At 34.4% G+C, this 20,657-nt stretch overlaps 1 protein-coding gene across 2 annotated transcripts; it reads left to right on the forward strand.

Annotated features, from left to right (window-relative positions):
- The first annotated feature begins 23 nt into the window (after positions 1–23).
- Positions 24–20,521, forward strand: LOC106154376 (uncharacterized). Of its 2 annotated transcripts, XM_086999118.1 has the most exons (17): positions 24–166; positions 579–657; positions 990–1,078; positions 1,230–1,306; positions 1,617–2,853; positions 3,437–3,519; positions 3,805–3,872; positions 15,034–15,116; positions 15,245–15,311; positions 15,577–15,706; positions 16,151–16,222; positions 16,843–16,939; positions 17,143–17,203; positions 17,465–17,590; positions 17,874–17,981; positions 18,388–18,544; positions 18,666–20,521. In XM_086999118.1, the coding sequence occupies exons 2-17, from the start codon at positions 595–597 to the stop codon at positions 18,677–18,679; spliced, it is 2,532 nt and encodes an 843-aa protein (XP_086855244.1). In that variant the 5' UTR covers positions 24–166; positions 579–594; the 3' UTR covers positions 18,680–20,521. The 2 variants fall into 2 exon arrangements, with proteins under 2 accessions (XP_086855244.1, XP_086855243.1); XM_086999117.1 differs by having other exon boundaries at positions 18,388–20,521.
- The last annotated feature ends 136 nt before the right edge of the window (positions 20,522–20,657 follow it).

Raw genomic sequence — 20,657 nt, forward strand, 5'->3', positions numbered from 1 at the left:
ACTAAAACTGTTTGAGCACGCGCCAGATGACATTTAACCCGGAAGTATGAATGTAGTTTAATGTTAAATTTTAACCAATCAAAAACCGCTGTTTATTTTCTTCGGAGTTGTCAGTCTTCGCTTCACTAGCCGATTGCACGGGGCCGAACTTTTGTGTGGTGTGAAGGTTTGTAGAATGTTTGCTGAGCATCAGAGAGCAAATGTAGATTTGTGTTTCGGCTGATGCAAACATATAACTGTTTTCCTTCTAATCGACTGATGCAATTTGCTCTACAGTGCATACTTACACATTTTGGATACCAGTAACAGACGACGGCATTCTTTCACAATCACAACTCCCAATTGTTAATTTCTGATACACTAACAGCCCCAGCTCTGCAGTTTTGTTAAATTTACTGAAATAGTAATTTCATCTCGATTGCATCCATAATAGCTCTATTTTGTGTTTGTTTTGTACATATAATATGTTAAGAGAGAGCTGGTTTACAGTTATCAGTGGACATGGCGTTGGATGCTATACATATTTTATGAACAATGGAAATATTGTATGCATAAAGAACACCGAATGATATTTCCAGTGATGATCTAGCTGTCATGTATCAGGAACAAGATATTGTGTGGGTGAAGATTCCACGTTATCCGTGGTGGCCTGCCGTGGTAAATAATTAACTCATTGTTTAATTGTGTGTAAATAAATTTACCCATGGAATAAACCTTGTAGGAGGGAGTTCATGGCACCAGTAATCATAAAAAAACACAGACTTTTATTAAATAAAAACATGAATGTTGAGCCTCACTGGATTTTTTCTAAGATATTATAGATAATTCTATGAGAAGCTTGCTAATTTTATAACCAAAATCACCTTGTATAAATCGTGTGTTTTAGAGCAGTTATGATACATCCATGTAACACTTCCATCACATCCATGCTGATACTTCCTTTTATGAATATGTGATTAAAGTGAAAAGATTTTGATGACATGATTTAGGTGGTGAATGAGGATGACTGTCCACTTGAAAACACTGGGAAACAGGTGCCCATTGCCTATGTCAAGTTTTTGGGTGAAGATGATCAGTTGTAAGTCAAAAACTACCCAGCATATAATATTATGTACCTTGAAAATAATGGTAGTTTTGTACAATTAATCACAATTTTATTGATGAGACTGTAAAAGTGTAAGTATGTTTGTGGTATATATTTTTGTAAATGTGTTACATTCTGATTTCAGTGAAATTGTGAAAAATGAGAAGAATTTGAAGGATTTTAACTGTGCAGAAAAAGAGGGCTTGATCACTAAAGGCAAAGGTAATCAAATGTTGATAGTGCATTTTCAAATATGCTTACATGTTGTATGATATTTATGGAACTTATTTTTAATAATTTTTCCACAAAATCTGGATAGATTGAGAACATTAAGATATGCCCATTTTTTTTAGGTAATAGTATATATAGCATACTTAGGTAATGATTTATCCATCTGTTAAGTTCCTGTTTATATATATTATTTATTTATAGAAAGCTGAAAGGTGGTATTTTAGTGAGATAATGGTATGTAAAACATGATGACCAGAGTCACAGGTATTTACAAAAATGATGTCATACGTTTTAAAAATAGCATTAGACAAAGCAGGCGGAGACCATGGCATTGAGATGCGACTCAAGTTTGACAAGGCTCTGAATCAAGTGGATAGACTACTAGGAAAACAGCCAAGTCATCCGGATCTGATAGTCCTGCCTGAGGTGAAAAATAATGTTGAGGGGGAGGAAGATGAAGAAGAAGAAGAAGAAGCTGCGGCTGATGGTCAGGACGGCAAAGGGAGATCTAGATCAGTAAGAGTGTCCAAACTGAACAAACAAAAGGCTGCCCAACATCAACGATCTCAGTCATTGGCTGCTGCCAAAGAAAAACTTGTTGGTAAAAAACCCAAGAAGAGAACACCAAAGAAACCAAAACCTGTAGCTGAAAGTATAGAGTTTGAATATGATAAAACTAGAGCTAACCCTAAGAAAAGTACTTTTTCTGTCCACAGTCCTGACATAAAAGGATCACCAAGCTCTGATTATACCTGTCATAATTGTGACTTTACAGTTAAAAGTCAGAACTTGATAATCCAGCATATGAAATATTGCACAACACCAAAAAATAAAGGAGCCAGTGGAGCTTCTTCTTCAGTGAAGCCTAGTCCTAGCTTGGCCAACAGAACTAAGAATAATACGCAGAAACAAACTCCACTTGCCTCTAGAGGCAGAAGAGTTGCAGGAAAAGTCTCGAATTTAGACTCATATATTGAGAAAATTAAGGCGGCAAAGCTCCAGAAGAAAAAAGACTCTAAGATGAGTCAGGCAGGCACAACATCGGACCAAGCCACCAACGGGGATGCAGATAGCAGTCAGGACAGCACAAATATGGCGTCCACAAACATGTCTTCCGTACCAGAGTCTGTCGCCATTAAAAAAAAGTTGAAATATAACTGGAACAATGTAGCAGGCAAATCAGACACGCCTGAAAGTCAAACAGCTCTGGATAATGATGATGAACCGTCCACAGTGGACAGTCAAGAAATGGAAACAGATTCTTCTCCAGCACAAGGAAAAAAGAGGAAAACATCAGAAAGCAGTGACCTACCTATTGGTGAAAGACCAGCTAAGTCAAGCCGGGAGAGTCCTACTAGAGAATTAACCCCAGACAAGGAGGAGAATGACGAGCAAGAGAAGAGGGACCAGGAAGTAGCCAAGGAGGTGGAGCAGGTGCTTGAGATGGACCCTAGTAAAGCCATGGATGACCTTGATAGAGCCATCAGCCTGGCGAATGCCATCTCCAGTGAGATGCAGGCTCAAGAGAGCAAGAAGAGGTAAGGGACCATTCCCACAGATACTTGGATCAGTCTTACTCCCTGGGGAGTCTCACCAAAATTGCTAACAACTTAACCAACTTGAATCTCTGTAACGCCTAGTAAAACTGTAGGGGGTCATTATCTTTACCCACTAGCTGTTTTGGTAGGCGTTACAGAAATTTGAGCCAGTTAAGTTGATAGCAATTTAATGAGATTGCGCAGGGAGATAGACGGATCCAGATGGATCAATCTAGGCATGGGAACCCAGTCTAAGAGAAACTGGGGTAGTGCTAGCAATTTTATTCTCTGAGCCACTTATTTGTCAATTTGTTTGCCGAATGGTTTGAATTTGACTAAAACAAGTCAAATGAAGCCCATTTTGTTTAGCCAATTTAAGTCAGTTTTTGCATTTGGCTAAATAGGCAAGTGTTATTTCTATCACAGAGAAACATAATAACTTGAGATATATATGACTGCTTTTTCAGCTAAATTGAATAACTGTGGCTTTTTTTTCTTAGTCAGCATAAAATGATTTTGAATATGTGTATTCCTTCCTTTATTTATAAGTTTTGAAGATTTAAAAAAGAATGTTTCTTTTCAGTTCGTTTGATCCCAATGTTGATGCGTCCGATTCTGATATTGATGAAGAATTACCTTCGGTTTTATCTTCAAAGCTTGAAGAAAGTAAGTAATAATACAGGACATTAGATTTGGACTGCCCGAGATATTAGGGGTGGATAATACCAAGAATGATAAATTTTAATTGACTCCAGTCACTCTGGTTTGAGTGCTATGGAAATGGACCCCCACCAAAAACCTGTGGAAGCAGTGTGTATTATAGGTGACCTGGGGCTCTTGAATTAGTTTGAGAAAAGATCATCTGTGTCTGTTGTACAAGTGACAGAAGGGATGGGAGGAGATCTTTGACCCCAGTAATACGTAACTTTGTGTATTATTTATTTTTTTCAGCATGCCCTTTTGAAGTTAATGATGTTGTTTGGGTGAAGGTCCGAAATTATCCATTTTGGCCATGTGTGGTAAGTTTGGACAGAATTTCGATATTTCAATATTTTCTGTACATTGACATATTAAACTGTTAGACATGACTGAATGTTCTGAATTGCAGAGTAAAGTAGACTTTATGAATACAGAGTATAATGAAATACTTAATGACAGGTGGCTGTGAAAATGAGATATACTTGACAATTTTCACTATTTTTCACTTGGTCTTTTAAAACTCTTAATTCACATTCTTTCCCCTTTATTAAGTGGTTGCTACGGTATATACAGTATTGGGGGGGGGGGGGGGGGGTATTAGTGGCAAACTTACTTAAATCTCAGGAACCGTCCAGCTTGGAATTAAGTCCCATTTTATAGCCTCAAAACTGAATGAGAATTCCCTATTCATGAGTGATATTGCCAAAGAGAGCATTTTGGCGTATGTGCATTTTTATTTATGTGCTGATTAGAATATATCAGAGACAGAATGAAAAAGGTGAATGCTTTGAACTTGTCCGATAATTGGTATTGTGTTAAAATGATTTTATTTATAGATAAAGATCTAAATAATGTAATAGTTATAATGTTATAGTTCATAATCAAAGGGATTGTTTTCCTATGCATGGCTTGTGGTTGTAAAACTACACTCTCTCTGTTAATGGGGTGTTCAATCTTTGATGTGACATGGTCACTAGCGGTTAAAAAAATGACAAAGAGATAAAAGTACATGAAACATTGGTGATGTGCTAATGGATCATTAACAATGGAGTAAAAAATATCATGCATGACATTTAATATCTCCATGGGGATTGATTAATAATTTAATGTTCTAGTGGAACAGGTTATTGTAAAAAAAGGCTTTTATTTTAATATGTTTTGAATTGCATTAACCACTGAAGTGTGTCCCAGAGGGTTGGTTTGGAACACTGATTTTATACACACAGGGGTAGTTCAAAAAATTTCTCCCACAAAAATTTATTAGTGACAATGTTCAGCAGTAATAGTAATTTGTATAAGCTACAAAACCATTAGGTGTGACATTCCAGATTTATGCTGCCTTGTTTTGTCTATTTCATCTGCTATTATGGCAGTGAGTATTTTTTAGGGGGAAAAGGATATTAAAAGATTTTGGACCAAGTTCTATCACTGTGCATAAGAAGGAGTAAATTGATTCTCAGGTCCAGTCTTTAAAAACTATACCCCCTCAAATAAAAGTTCTTTAATATTGTTATTTTCTTTTGAGGTATCACCAAAACATGGTGGTCTAAGTTAATCATGATTTATATGGGACTGAGTTTTTTTATTTAGAAATTGTAGAAATAATGCAACCAAGTTAAGGGTTGGGCAGAGCAATGACATAGGAGAAGATTACTTTTTTTAGGAAAATTAGATTTTCGGTGAATATTCTGTGTAGGATAACTTTAGGTAAGTTTTTTTACACGTCCTGCACAAAATAAACTAACTTAATGGTCTGAGAATAAATTTTGTATTTATTGTACCACCAGCGTTAGCGCTGGCGGTACACATGGTTTCGGTCTCGTCCGGATCGTTCCGCCGGCTCCGCCGGCTCTGCCGGCTCCGCCGGCTCCGCCGGACGGCTACCGTTACCGCTTCTCCTCCTAGACGGTAAGGCCCCCCATACCCATCTCATGGATTTAGGTCACCTATAATCTCAACTCGTTCCACGTAAAATTTGGGCTTTGTCGGTATTGGGGTCTGGGTGTGGCACTCATTGCAATGCACCCTTGTCTAAAAATGGCAAAATTAAATGCTAATTATCTACCCTATGGAAGGAGTTATGGGAAAAATTTCTATAGACGGCTTTCCAAAAGTCATATGTGTAGATTTCAAATATACCCTTGGATTTGACCTTTGACCTTTACTTCAAGGTCAAATGGGCCAAAATTTTCAAAAAAATGAAATTTTTTACGAAAAAAAATTTTTTTGCCCTGTTATTCAGACACCACACAGACTTAACCAATAATATTATTGGAAAGTGTTACCCTTCAGGTCATCTTTCATCTCCATGAATTTGGGGTCAATCGGTGCATTTTCACGGGAGTAGCGGCCATAAGATACCGAAACTGAAAACTGTCTCTAATTCGGGAACCGTTAATGCTAGAGACCCATTCTTTTTTGCATTTTGTAGAGCATGTAAAGCCCAACACTGGAGGTGGTCTCGGTTTTTTTGTATTCCATACGGTTTTCGAGTTACGCTGTATCAAAAAGTACATATTGGTGGTAAAAGCAAAATGTGCAGTACGGTAATGGATAATAAATTTTGAACTCTGGAAAAATAAAACATAAGGCTTGGCAAAGCAGACAACTTGTGTTCAAAAATGACATAATTTCATCAAATTTGAACTTCTGAAACTTCAGAGCACCTCCTATTTCAAGAATTTTGACCAAAATGACATTTTCTTTATTTTAATTAATTTTTTCTGTACGAAATTTAAGGCACATTATGGTAACTCCAAAATTATAACATTTAGTCCCTTATATCTCCAAAACTGGCAGAGATAGGTCTATAGTTACTATTGAAGTTGGATAGGAAGTCATATACTGGCAATCTATATGTGACCTTAAAATTGACCTTTGACCTACTTTTCACCATGAACTGAACTTTGCAAATTTTTCTTCCCTTTTATCTCCAAAACTGGCAGAGATAGGCCCATAGTTACGATTGAACTTGAATAGGAAGTCATATACTGGCAATCTATATGTGACCTTAAAATTGACCTTTGACCTACTTTTCACCATAAACTGAACTTTGCAAATTTTGCTTTCCTTTTATCTCCAAAACTGGCTGAGATAGGTCCGTAGTTACTATTGAACTTGAATAGGAAGTCATATACTGGCAATCTAAATGTGACCTTAAAATTGACCTTTGACCTACTTTTCACCATAAACTGAACTTTGCAAAATTTGCTTCCGTTTTATCTCCAAAACTGGCAGAGATAGGTCCATAGTTACTATTGAACTTGAATAGGAAGTCATATACTGGCAATCTAAATGTGACCTTAAAATTGACCTTTGACCTACTTTTCACCATGAACTGAACTTTGCAAATTTTGCTTCCCTTTTATCTCCAAAACTGGCAGAGATAGGTCCATAGTTACTACTGAACTTGAATAGGAAGTCATATACTGGCAATTAAATGTGACCTTAAAATTGACCTTTGACCTACTTTTCACCATGAACTGAACTTTGCATGTAAAGCCCAATACTGGAGGTGGTCTTGGGTTTTTTTGTATTCCATACGGTTTTCGAGTTACGCTGTATCAAAAAGTACATATTGGTGGTAAAAGCAAAATGTGCAGTACGGTAATGGATAATAAATTTTGAACTCTGGAAAAATAAAACATAAGGCTTGGCAAAGCAGACAATGTGTTCAAAAATGACATTATTTCATCAAACTTGAACTTCTGAAACTTCAGAGCACCTCCTATTTCAAGAATTTTGACCAAAATGACATTTTCTTTATTTTAATTAATTTTTTCTGTACGAAATTTAAGGCACATTATGGTAACTCCAAAATTATAACATTTAGTCCCTTATATCTCCAAAACTGGCAGAGATAGGTCCATAGTTACTATTGAACTTGAATAGGAAGTCATATACTGGCAATCTAAATGTGACCTTAAAATTGACCTTTGACCTACTTTTCACCATGAACTGAACTTTGCAAATTTTGCTTCCCTTTTATCTCCAAAACTGGCAGAGATAGGTCCATAGTTACTATTGAACTTGAATAGGAAGTCATATACTGGCAATCTAAATGTGACCTTAAAATTGACCTTTGACCTACTTTTCACCATGAACTGAACTTTGCATGTAAAGCCTAATACTGGAGGTGGTCTCGGGTTTTTTTGTATTCCATACGGTTTTCGAGTTACGCTGTATCAAAAAGTACATATTGGTGGTAAAAGCAAAATGTGCAGTACGGTAATGGATAATAAATTTTGAACTCTGGAAAAATAAAACATAAGGCTTGGCAAAGCAGACAACTTATGTTCAAAAATGACATTATTTCATCAAACTTGAACTTCTGAAACTTCAGAGCACCTCCTATTTCAAGAATTTTGACCAAAATGACATTTTCTTTATTTTAATTAATTTTTTCTGTACAAAATTTAAGGCACATTATGGTAACTCCAAAATTATAACATTTAGTCCCTTATATCTCCAAAACTGGCAGAGATAGGTTCATAGTTACTATTGAACTTGAATAGGAAGTCATATACTGGCAATATAAATGTGACCTTAAAATTGACCTTTGACCTACTTTTCACCATGAACTGAACTTTGCAAATTTTGCTTCCCTTTTATCTCCAAAACTGGCAGAGATAGGTCCATAGTTACTATTGAAATTGAATAGGAAGTCATATACTGGCAATCTAAATGTGACCTTAAAATTGACCTTTGACCTACTTTTCACCATGAACTGAACTTTGCAAATTTTGCTTCCCTTTTATCTCCAAAACTGGCAGAGATAGGTCCATAGTTACTATTGAACTTGAATAGGAAGTCATATACTGGCAATATAAATGTGACCTTAAAATTGACCTTTGACCAACTTTTCACCATAAACTGAACTTTGCAAATTTTGCTTCCCTTTTATCTCCAAAACTGGCAGAGATAGGTCCATAGTTACTATTGAACTTGAATAGGAAGTCATATACTGGCAATCTAAATGTGACCTTAAAATTGACCTTTGACTTACTTTTCACCATGAACTGAACTTTGCAAATTTTGCTTCCCTTTTATCTCCAAAACTGGCAGAGATAGGTCCATAGTTACTATTGAACTTGAATAGGAAGTCATATACTGGCAATCTAAATGTGACCTTAAAATTGACCTTTGACCTACTTTTCACCATGAACTGATAGGTCCATAGTTACTATTGAACTTGAATAGGAAGTCATATACTGGCAATCTAAATGTGACCTTAAAATTGACCTTTGACCTACTTTTCACCATGAACTGAACTTTGCAAATTTTGCTTTCCTTTTATCTCCAAAACTGGCTGAGATAGGTCTGTAGTTACTATTGAACTTGAATAGGAAGTCATATACTGGCAATCTAAATGTGACCTTAAAATTGACCTTTGACCTACTTTTCACCATAAACTGAACTTTGCAAAATTTGCTTCCGTTTTATCTCCAAAACTGGCAGAGATAGGTCCATAGTTACTATTGAACTTGAATAGGAAGTCATATACTGGCAATCTAAATGTGACCTTAAAATTGACCTTTGACCTACTTTTCACCATGAACTGAACTTTGCAAATTTTGCTTCCCTTTTATCTCCAAAACTGGCAGAGATAGGTCCATAGTTACTACTGAACTTGAATAGGAAGTCATATACTGGCAATTAAATGTGACCTTAAAATTGACCTTTGACCTACTTTTCACCATGAACTGAACTTTGCATGTAAAGCCCAATACTGGAGGTGGTCTCGGGTTTTTTTGTATTCCATACGGTTTTCGAGTTACGCTGTATCAAAAAGTACATATTGGTGGTAAAAGCAAAATGTGCAGTACGGTAATGGATAATAAATTTTGAACTCTGGAAAAATAAAACATAAGGCTTGGCAAAGCAGACAATGTGTTCAAAAATGACATTATTTCATCAAACTTGAACTTCTGAAACTTCAGAGCACCTCCTATTTCAAGAATTTTGACCAAAATGACATTTTCTTTATTTTAATTAATTTTTTCTGTACGAAATTTAAGGCACATTATGGTAACTCCAAAATTATAACATTTAGTCCCTTATATCTCCAAAACTGGCAGAGATAGGTCCATAGTTACTATTGAACTTGAATAGGAAGTCATATACTGGCAATCTAAATGTGACCTTAAAATTGACCTTTGACCTACTTTTCACCATGAACTGAACTTTGCAAATTTTGCTTCCCTTTTATCTCCAAAACTGGCAGAGATAGGTCCATAGTTACTATTGAACTTGAATAGGAAGTCATATACTGGCAATCTAAATGTGACCTTAAAATTGACCTTTGACCTACTTTTCACCATGAACTGAACTTTGCATGTAAAGCCCAATACTGGAGGTGGTCTCGGTTTTTTTGTATTCCATACGGTTTTCGAGTTACGCTGTATCAAAAAGTACATATTGGTGGTAAAAGCAAAATGTGCAGTACGGTAATGGATAATAAATTTTGAACTCTGGAAAAATAAAACATAAGGCTTGGCAAAGCAGACAACTTGTGTTCAAAAATGACATTATTTCATCAAACTTGAACTTCTGAAACTTCAGAGCACCTCCTATTTCAAGAATTTTGACCAAAATGACATTTTCTTTATTTTAATTAATTTTTTCTGTACGAAATTTAAGGCACATTATGGTAATTCCAAAATTATAACATTTAGTCCCTTATATCTCCAAAACTGGCAGAGATAGGTTCATAGTTACTATTGAACTTGAATAGGAAGTCATATACTGGCAATCTAAATGTGACCTTAAAATTGACCTTTGACCTACTTTTCACCATGAACTGAACTTTGCAAATTTTTCTTCCCTTTTATCTCCAAAACTGGCAGAGATAGGTCCATAGTTACTATTGAAATTGAATAGGAAGTCATATACTGGCAATCTAAATGTGACCTTAAAATTGACCTTTGACCTACTTTTCACCATGAACTGAACTTTGCAAATTTTGCTTCCCTTTTATCTCCAAAACTGGCAGAGATAGGTCCATAGTTACTATTGAACTTGAATAGGAAGTCATATACTGGCAATCTAAATGTGACCTTAAAATTGACCTTTGACCTACTTTTCACCATGAACTTAACTTTGCAAATTTTGCTTCCCTTTTATCTCCAAAACTGGCAGAGATAGGTCCATAGTTACTATTGAACTTGAATAGGAAGTCATATACTGGCAATCTAAATGTGACCTTAAAATTGACCTTTGACCTACTTTTCACCATGAACTGAACTTTGCATGTAAAGCCTAATACTGGAGGTGGTCTCGGGTTTTTTTGTATTCCATACGGTTTTCGAGTTACGCTGTATCAAAAAGTACATATTGGTGGTAAAAGCAAAATGTGCAGTACGGTAATGGATAATAAATTTTGAACTCTGGAAAAATAAAACATAAGGCTTGGCAAAGCAGACAACTTATGTTCAAAAATGACATTATTTCATCAAACTTGAACTTCTGAAACTTCAGAGCACCTCCTATTTCAAGAATTTTGACCAAAATGACATTTTCTTTATTTTAATTAATTTTTTCTGTACAAAATTTAAGGCACATTATGGTAACTCCAAAATTATAACATTTAGTCCCTTATATCTCCAAAACTGGCAGAGATAGGTTCATAGTTACTATTGAACTTGAATAGGAAGTCATATACTGGCAATATAAATGTGACCTTAAAATTGACCTTTGACCTACTTTTCACCATGAACTGAACTTTGCAAATTTTGCTTCCCTTTTATCTCCAAAACTGGCAGAGATAGGTCCATAGTTACTATTGAAATTGAATAGGAAGTCATATACTGGCAATCTAAATGTGACCTTAAAATTGACCTTTGACCTACTTTTCACCATGAACTGAACTTTGCAAATTTTGCTTCCCTTTTATCTCCAAAACTGGCAGAGATAGGTCCATAGTTACTATTGAACTTGAATAGGAAGTCATATACTGGCAATATAAATGTGACCTTAAAATTGACCTTTGACCAACTTTTCACCATAAACTGAACTTTGCAAATTTTGCTTCCCTTTTATCTCCAAAACTGGCAGAGATAGGTCCATAGTTACTATTGAACTTGAATAGGAAGTCATATACTGGCAATCTAAATGTGACCTTAAAATTGACCTTTGACTTACTTTTCACCATGAACTGAACTTTGCAAATTTTGCTTCCCTTTTATCTCCAAAACTGGCAGAGATAGGTCCATAGTTACTATTGAACTTGAATAGGAAGTCATATACTGGCAATCTAAATGTGACCTTAAAATTGACCTTTGACCTACTTTTCACCATGAACTGATAGGTCCATAGTTACTATTGAACTTGAATAGGAAGTCATATACTGGCAATCTAAATGTGACCTTAAAATTGACCTTTGACCTACTTTTCACCATGAACTGAACTTTGCAAATTTTGCTTTCCTTTTATCTCCAAAACTGGCTGAGATAGGTCTGTAGTTACTATTGAACTTGAATAGGAAGTCATATACTGGCAATCTAAATGTGACCTTAAAATTGACCTTTGACCTACTTTTCACCATAAACTGAACTTTGCAAAATTTGCTTCCGTTTTATCTCCAAAACTGGCAGAGATAGGTCCATAGTTACTATTGAACTTGAATAGGAAGTCATATACTGGCAATCTAAATGTGACCTTAAAATTGACCTTTGACCTACTTTTCACCATGAACTGAACTTTGCAAATTTTGCTTCCCTTTTATCTCCAAAACTGGCAGAGATAGGTCCATAGTTACTACTGAACTTGAATAGGAAGTCATATACTGGCAATTAAATGTGACCTTAAAATTGACCTTTGACCTACTTTTCACCATGAACTGAACTTTGCATGTAAAGCCCAATACTGGAGGTGGTCTCGGGTTTTTTTGTATTCCATACGGTTTTCGAGTTACGCTGTATCAAAAAGTACATATTGGTGGTAAAAGCAAAATGTGCAGTACGGTAATGGATAATAAATTTTGAACTCTGGAAAAATAAAACATAAGGCTTGGCAAAGCAGACAATGTGTTCAAAAATGACATTATTTCATCAAACTTGAACTTCTGAAACTTCAGAGCACCTCCTATTTCAAGAATTTTGACCAAAATGACATTTTCTTTATTTTAATTAATTTTTTCTGTACGAAATTTAAGGCACATTATGGTAACTCCAAAATTATAACATTTAGTCCCTTATATCTCCAAAACTGGCAGAGATAGGTCCATAGTTACTATTGAACTTGAATAGGAAGTCATATACTGGCAATCTAAATGTGACCTTAAAATTGACCTTTGACCTACTTTTCACCATGAACTGAACTTTGCAAATTTTGCTTCCCTTTTATCTCCAAAACTGGCAGAGATAGGTCCATAGTTACTATTGAACTTGAATAGGAAGTCATATACTGGCAATCTAAATGTGACCTTAAAATTGACCTTTGACCTACTTTTCACCATGAACTGAACTTTGCATGTAAAGCCCAATACTGGAGGTGGTCTCGGTTTTTTTGTATTCCATACGGTTTTCGAGTTACGCTGTATCAAAAAGTACATATTGGTGGTAAAAGCAAAATGTGCAGTACGGTAATGGATAATAAATTTTGAACTCTGGAAAAATAAAACATAAGGCTTGGCAAAGCAGACAACTTGTGTTCAAAAATGACATTATTTCATCAAACTTGAACTTCTGAAACTTCAGAGCACCTCCTATTTCAAGAATTTTGACCAAAATGACATTTTCTTTATTTTAATTAATTTTTTCTGTACAAAATTTAAGGCACATTATGGTAATTCCAAAATTATAACATTTAGTCCCTTATATCTCCAAAACTGGCAGAGATAGGTTCATAGTTACTATTGAACTTGAATAGGAAGTCATATACTGGCAATCTAAATGTGACCTTAAAATTGACCTTTGACCTACTTTTCACCATGAACTGAACTTTGCAAATTTTTCTTCCCTTTTATCTCCAAAACTGGCAGAGATAGGTCCATAGTTACTATTGAAATTGAATAGGAAGTCATATACTGGCAATCTAAATGTGACCTTAAAATTGACCTTTGACCTACTTTTCACCATGAACTGAACTTTGCAAATTTTGCTTCCCTTTTATCTCCAAAACTGGCAGAGATAGGTCCATAGTTACTATTGAACTTGAATAGGAAGTCATATACTGGCAATCTAAATGTGACCTTAAAATTGACCTTTGACCTACTTTTCACCATGAACTTAACTTTGCAAATTTTGCTTCCCTTTTATCTCCAAAACTGGCAGAGATAGGTCCATAGTTACTATTGAACTTGAATAGGAAGTCATATACTGGCAATATAAATGTGACCTTAAAATTGACCTTTGACCTACTTTTCACCATGAACTGAACTTTGCATGTAAAGCCCAATACTGGAGGTGGTCTCGGTTTTTTTGTATTCCATACGGTTTTCGAGTTACGCTGTATCAAAAAGTACATATTGGTGGTAAAAGCAAAATGTGCAGTACGGTAATGGATAATAAATTTTGAACTCTGGAAAAATAAAACATAAGGCTTGGCAAAGCAGACAACTTGTGTTCAAAAATGACATTATTTCATCAAACTTGAACTTCTGAAACTTCAGAGCACCTCCTATTTCAAGAATTTTGACCAAAATGACATTTTCTTTATTTTAATTAATTTTTTCTGTACGAAATTTAAGGCACATTATGGTAACTCCAAAATAATAACATTTAGTCCCTTATATCTCCAAAATAGCAGAGATAGGTCCATAGTTACTATTGAACTTGAATAGGAAGTCATATACTGGCAATATAAATGTGACCTTAATATTGACCTTTGACCTACTTTTCACCATGAACTGAACTTTGCAAATTTTGCTTTCCTTTTATCTCCAAAACTGGCAGAGATAGGTCCATCGTTACTATTGAACTTGAATAGAAAGTCATATACTGGCAATCTAAATGTGACCTTGAAATTGACCTTTGACCTACTTTTCACCATGAACTGAATTTTGCAAATTTTGCTTCCGTTTTATCTCCAAAACTGACAGAGATAGGTCCATAGTTATTATTAAACTTGAATAGGAAGTCCTATACTGGCAATATAAGTGTGACCTTGAAATTGACCTTTGACCTACTTTTTATCATGAACTGAACTTTTTTTCTCTTTTAACTTCAAACCTGACAGAGATAGGTTCATAGTTATTCTTGAACTTGAATATGAAGTCATATACTGGCAATTTACTGTGACCTTGAAATTGACCCTTGACCTACCTTACGAAGAACTTAAATTTGATTGTACCATATATGTTTTTTGCAATAGTTTAAAAATTCTTGTTGATTGCATTTTTACAGCTTGTCAAGCACAAAACTGGTGGCTGTGTCCCTTATTTTGTGTATGTGGGGGTCTATACGAATGCGCTTGCTCCAGCTGGTGGTACAATATTCGGAGGCGGTATCGCCTCTCTGATCCTCTAGTTTATTTATTTTTTAGATCAAGAGGCTATATCCTAATGATCAGAAGAAGAAAAAAAGAGTAAAAAAAGTGTCCGTATTTTTCATTGGAGACAAAAAAAGGTATTTGATTTTGTGATTTGTTGCTTATATCTTTTTAATCTGTCTTAGGTTTCATGTGATAAAAGAATGCAATTAAGTGTTTGTCTTACTTTGAAAAGTAACAACTTTTAAATGACCTTTCCTTTCAGTTTTGTAGTTTGTTACAATCCCAATAGGATCAAGCCTTTCCACGGTCCTAGGCATGAAGAGTATAAGGTATACCTTGGCATGCAAGTCACAAGCCTTAATTTAGGATCTTTGCTAGCTGAAAAATTCAGTGTTAAATAAATCTCTCTCTCTCTGTCTTTCTCTCTCTCTCTCTCTCTCTCTCTCTCTCTCTCTCTCTCTCTCACATACATTTATTACAGTTATTGGAAAATATCTGCACTAATTTTAAGTGTATAATATGTCTTAGTGTATGTTTTTGCATGCAAGTTTGTTTTGAAATGAAACAAGGACACCTTCATCGTATTATTCACAGATGCAAGGACTTCAGAGTGATCAGAAAGAGGGGTTTGAGGAAGCTTTGACTGCAGCTGAGGACTTCATCAGAAAGAGAGGACTGGGCCTGATAGAGCCAGGGATTGGATACAGATATTTCTGTGACCCTGGTGAGAGGAATATAGTTTGTGCATTGGCCTTTCTTTGAGCTGAAGATGGCTTTAAGATCTTTTCCAAAAGCTAGATATAATTATTTTGTCCAATTTGTAAGTTTGACATCAGACTGAAGTTATAAGCTGAGGTAGAGAAAATTTCCTAGAGTAGTCCCAGAAAGACAACCATCACATGCAATGTTAAATAATGAAATATTTGTTACCATGATGTGGCTTTTGACAAGTATTTACAGGAATTCAGACTAACTTGATTCATCCGTCTTCCAAACTAGTGTCACAGTAGCATATTTGGCATTATGAATATAAAGATGTTATTTGGTCTTCTTTTCTCACCCCCTATGCACAGTGAGGCACTATTGTTCCTCAGACATATAACCCCTCTGTTACCAGTTTCTGACTTTTATGTCATTGTTCCTTATGTTTGATTAATTGATTTTCCAGATTATGACTCTCCCGTGCAAGAGGATGAACTCAGAGACAGCAGCCCAGAGAAAGATATGGTACCAGAAAGGAGTAAGTTAATCTGCCATATTACAAGTAAACTTGGCATGTGTGTTGTGGGAAATGAAATATGTGTTATTTATGTATATATTCCTACTAAACCCACAGACTGCTAAACCTTAGATCAGTATCTCAATATATACAACTAGCAGCACAAGCAAAAAGTGCCCATCACATTTCTTAATCTGTATATGCTAATACAAAAGTATCTACTATATTAATTATTTATTTATTTATTTTGTATTTCTTATACCATGTAAACAAACAGTATCATAAAAAGCAGCATAGGCGGCCAACAGTGTAAACATGTTACATTATAAACTGAATAAATTATTATTATTATTATTATTATAAATTGAATAAATTATTATTAAGCCTTCAGTGACAAATGTGGTATCATGCTGATGACTCTGAACCCTGTGCCTATTTTAACAGAATGTTAATAACTGTGGATTTGCTTGTTTCATATTCATTAAAGTACCCAGCAGCTTTCATGAGTTGTTTGAATGGTTTTGTAGTTTCAAGTGAATCCTATTTAAAGTTACTGGTGTATTATCCATTCATTAACTTTGATATATAATACTTATATTTTTGAAATATTTATTATAAGTATTTTTCTTTATTTTTTTTAGCTGAAAGTGTTGCCAAATCAACTGATGAAGAATCTGTTGAGACAGAAGAAGAGGAAGCACCTGTTAGCCAACAAGAGAAGCAGGCTATGGATTCAGAGTGAGCACTGAAATATTTGCATTTTCACTTCATTAACTGATAGCTCTTTTGCATTGGAAATAATTTTTTATATCAATTAAGATTTGCTTAAATTAAAACTACAAGAAAACTCATAGTTTGAAGTAGTTTTTTATGTATGTTATATCATCGTGTTAAAAAGAGAAAAATGTAAATTTGAAAATGATTATATTCTTTGTCCACAGGTTGAAGAGAAACGAGAAAAACTTAAAACTTATAGAATTCATCAAATCTGATACCATGAAAGTGAGCATCTTTTTTATTTCCTTTGAATATGATAAAAAAAATTTAAGGCAATTAAAAGTGACTTTTTTAAACAGTGTTATAAAACTTATAAATAATACAGCACTGGGTTATGCTGCATAATAATGAAAAATAACTCTTCAATTTATGTGCCTTCAAGAAATTGTGAAAGTAGTAGCTCACTATTTAATTTTAAATGTTCTTCCAATTACATTGAAGATTTAGCTTTTAAATTTTAATTGTATTGAAAATCATTCTTGCTAGGAATATCTGACCAAAATTTATCATGGAGAAAAGCAATGTGATAGACACGAACAGCACAAAAAATGTGACAGTCAGAGACAGAAGATGAAACGGCAAGGTACCGGACCAATAACTGACGAGGATCAGGTACAGACGTGATCTTTAATGTCATAATATGTATCATAAGGCCAAAGTGCAAAAAACTTTATCAATAGAAAAAAAATTGATAAGATTAATTAATTGGCTATGAAAGTGATCAAATTTCATTTTTTTTTTTTTTTTTACTTCAAATTTTTGTACTCTTTGATGTCACAGTGATTTAGAACATTCCTTTTTTTTTTTCTTTTTTATTTTGGTGGTAAATAGAATAACACTGTTTGCAGTATTCATTCTACAATTATCATATCGAGAAATGTTGGATATTTTATAGCTTGAAGAAATCCACCACTGTTTGAGTTCTCTGTACAGATCAGTTAGTGGTTCAGACAAACTGGATGACTACTCTCTCAGTTATGTCATGGATGTTTGGCTGGTAGAGGTAAGACAAGTTGATAGACTTGAGGAAATTTCACTTAAGATTTTTGCTATTTTGCTGAGGATTTATGACAAAAATAGCTGAACACAAGGGTCCAGTTTCATCAATTTTGGATAGATATAATTACTCATTGGTGAAAATAGATAGCTAATCAAGAGGATATCCATGTTTCCTCAACATAGGACACCACTATCCAGCATTGATGAAAAACAGGCCCAAAGCGTTTAGAACAAAAAGTATTAAGAAGTGAGTGCAAAATATTGTTCTGTTTTTATCTACCGATTTTAATGCAGAGGTGATTTTTTTACTTCATTAATTATCAAAAAACATATGAATGAAGTTTTGTAACTGTATTATGCCTGAACTAAGTGCTATACACAGTTTTAATGTATTGAATGGAATCTTTCAGGCCATCATCTATGCTCTGATCAAAGTGAAGGGTTACAACAGGGGCAGGGCGGAGGAGATGTTTAAGAAGGGAGCGTGGATCTACAAGGCAGAGAAGGTACTGGAACACAAGATGATGTTGGAAACTACACACAAGGAAGAAGATGAGGAGGAGGAAGGTAATACAGACTAGATATGGCTGTATTTACCAGACTGAGTATGGCATATAAGGATGAGGGAGCCAATACAGACTAGATATAGCTTTATTTACCAGCATGGTATGTAAGAATGAGGAGGAAGGTAATACAGACTAGATATGGTTTTATTTACTAGTTTTGTATATAAGTAGGAGAAGGGAGCCAAAACAGGCTAGTAATGACTTTATAAGATCAATATGATATGTGTTACTGGAGAAATCGGAGTGAAACTTGGCTGAAACTTGATGTTTGCATAGATTTCACTTAGTAAAAGTCGGAATATGCATTATATTGCAGTCAGTGGCAACTCCGTTTTTAAATTCGAAAATTGCTTATGAAATGAAGCCCATAACTTTATGTGTGAAATGAAATGTGGGTTATGCTTGATTTATGTATAATTTGTTAATTATAATAGAAGTAGGGGAAGGATGCATTTTGGATAGCATAGTAATTTTTTTGTTAAAAAATGACATGGTGCCTTATGATTCAGTAGTTATATAGAAGACGACAAGAAATTACTGAGGATATCTTTACAAGCAATATTGTGCCACTGTGTTTGGATATATAGAAAGGACAGCTTTATATGAGAGGTCTTTAGAAGACTAGTCATTGAATATTGGTTTTTATATAGGTGTACATATATCTTGTTGTAAAGCCACGTCTTTGTGAGGAACAGTGCATTTATACCAGTTGTTGTAATGTGATGACCTGAATTTTTTTCCCACTTTTAATCAGAGTTAATGTTTTTATTTGCAGGTGTAATGTAGAGTTAAGCATTGAAATATTGTGTAAAACACACTAATTATACAATTTATTTCATGTGTTAAATAAAACAGGAATGTATTTATTCAAGTACTAGTATAGGTCTAGTTATATAGATCATAAGTTATTGTTTTTGATGTTTATGTGAATATCAAGACATTTTGCAAGTTTTTAAATTTCCTGCTACTTGTTACCAATTTTTGATATTGCTGGGAAACAAAAACCAGTGTTAGTCCTTTGATTTGGCAACCAGTGCTGCTAGAAAAAAAATCATTTTCATTTTGTTCATAGTTTATCTGGCTTTCCTCTGTAAACTTGACTGTTTAAGTGGGGAGACTTTGTGGGGAGACTGTCTTAAAAATAACATTTAAAAAAGAAGTAAATAAATAAGAGCTGCACAAATTTTGATTTATGGGAATTTGATTGGCAGAGCAAATGGTTCTAAAACAAACTTTTTATTGCAAGTGCTTCATTCTTGAAGGAATTAAAAATTGGGAAAAATAACATAGTGCATGTAATTATTTGTATGTCTTATTATACAGGATGCTGTTTAAATATTTAGTAAGAGCACCAGATATATTTACCTTAATATAAAATAATATTTTACCTAAAAGAAATGAGCATTATTTGTAAATAACTGTTGTTATCCACTGTTTTCCCAGGTAAACTGTTAAACTATTAAATACCCATGTGTAAGAGTCCAGAGCTGATGCAGTGAATTGGAAATAACTGCATAACTGCTACTGTGTTGATGTGTCTCTGTTCACTCTTCGTTCCCACTTGATAGCTTCTTGCAAAATAAACATCCAGATATTGGAAATGAAACCAAAAATGAAGTATTTATTTAGTTGTACATGTTGCTAATGTTGACGAAGTGAAGAACAAAACCATGATATAAATAAGACTGTTGCTTGGTTGTTTGTGTTTAAAATAGAAACTGACTAGCATTATATTAAGAAAATGTATGTAGGATATTAAAATTTTTCTCATCTGTTGCACATAGTATCTTTAGAAAAAATTGTGTTGGAATGAATAATTGCTGCAGAGTTCATTTAGAAGAATTGTTATTTCACTCAATTATTGTCAGATTATTGATGACATACTTTCTGCCAATGTGTAGATATACTCCCGTCTATTTCTTGCATGTTATCCCATTTATTGTGTAAAAGTTCTGTAATAAAACATTTTTGCTTGAAAGTTTTCTTTCATATACCTTAGTTGACAGACAATATTTATGCAAATATGGTAATGACACCACTTTTTCATTGGGAAAAAATTATTAAGCTTTCAGATACATTATTTTATAATCACAAAAATATTTTTGTGTAGCATT

The sequence above is a fragment of the Lingula anatina genome, chromosome 1 (assembly GCF_051362555.1).
Source record: "Lingula anatina isolate TDL-2025a chromosome 1, LinAna3.0, whole genome shotgun sequence".
In the NCBI taxonomy this organism is placed as follows: Eukaryota; Metazoa; Brachiopoda; class Lingulata; order Lingulida; family Lingulidae; genus Lingula; species Lingula anatina.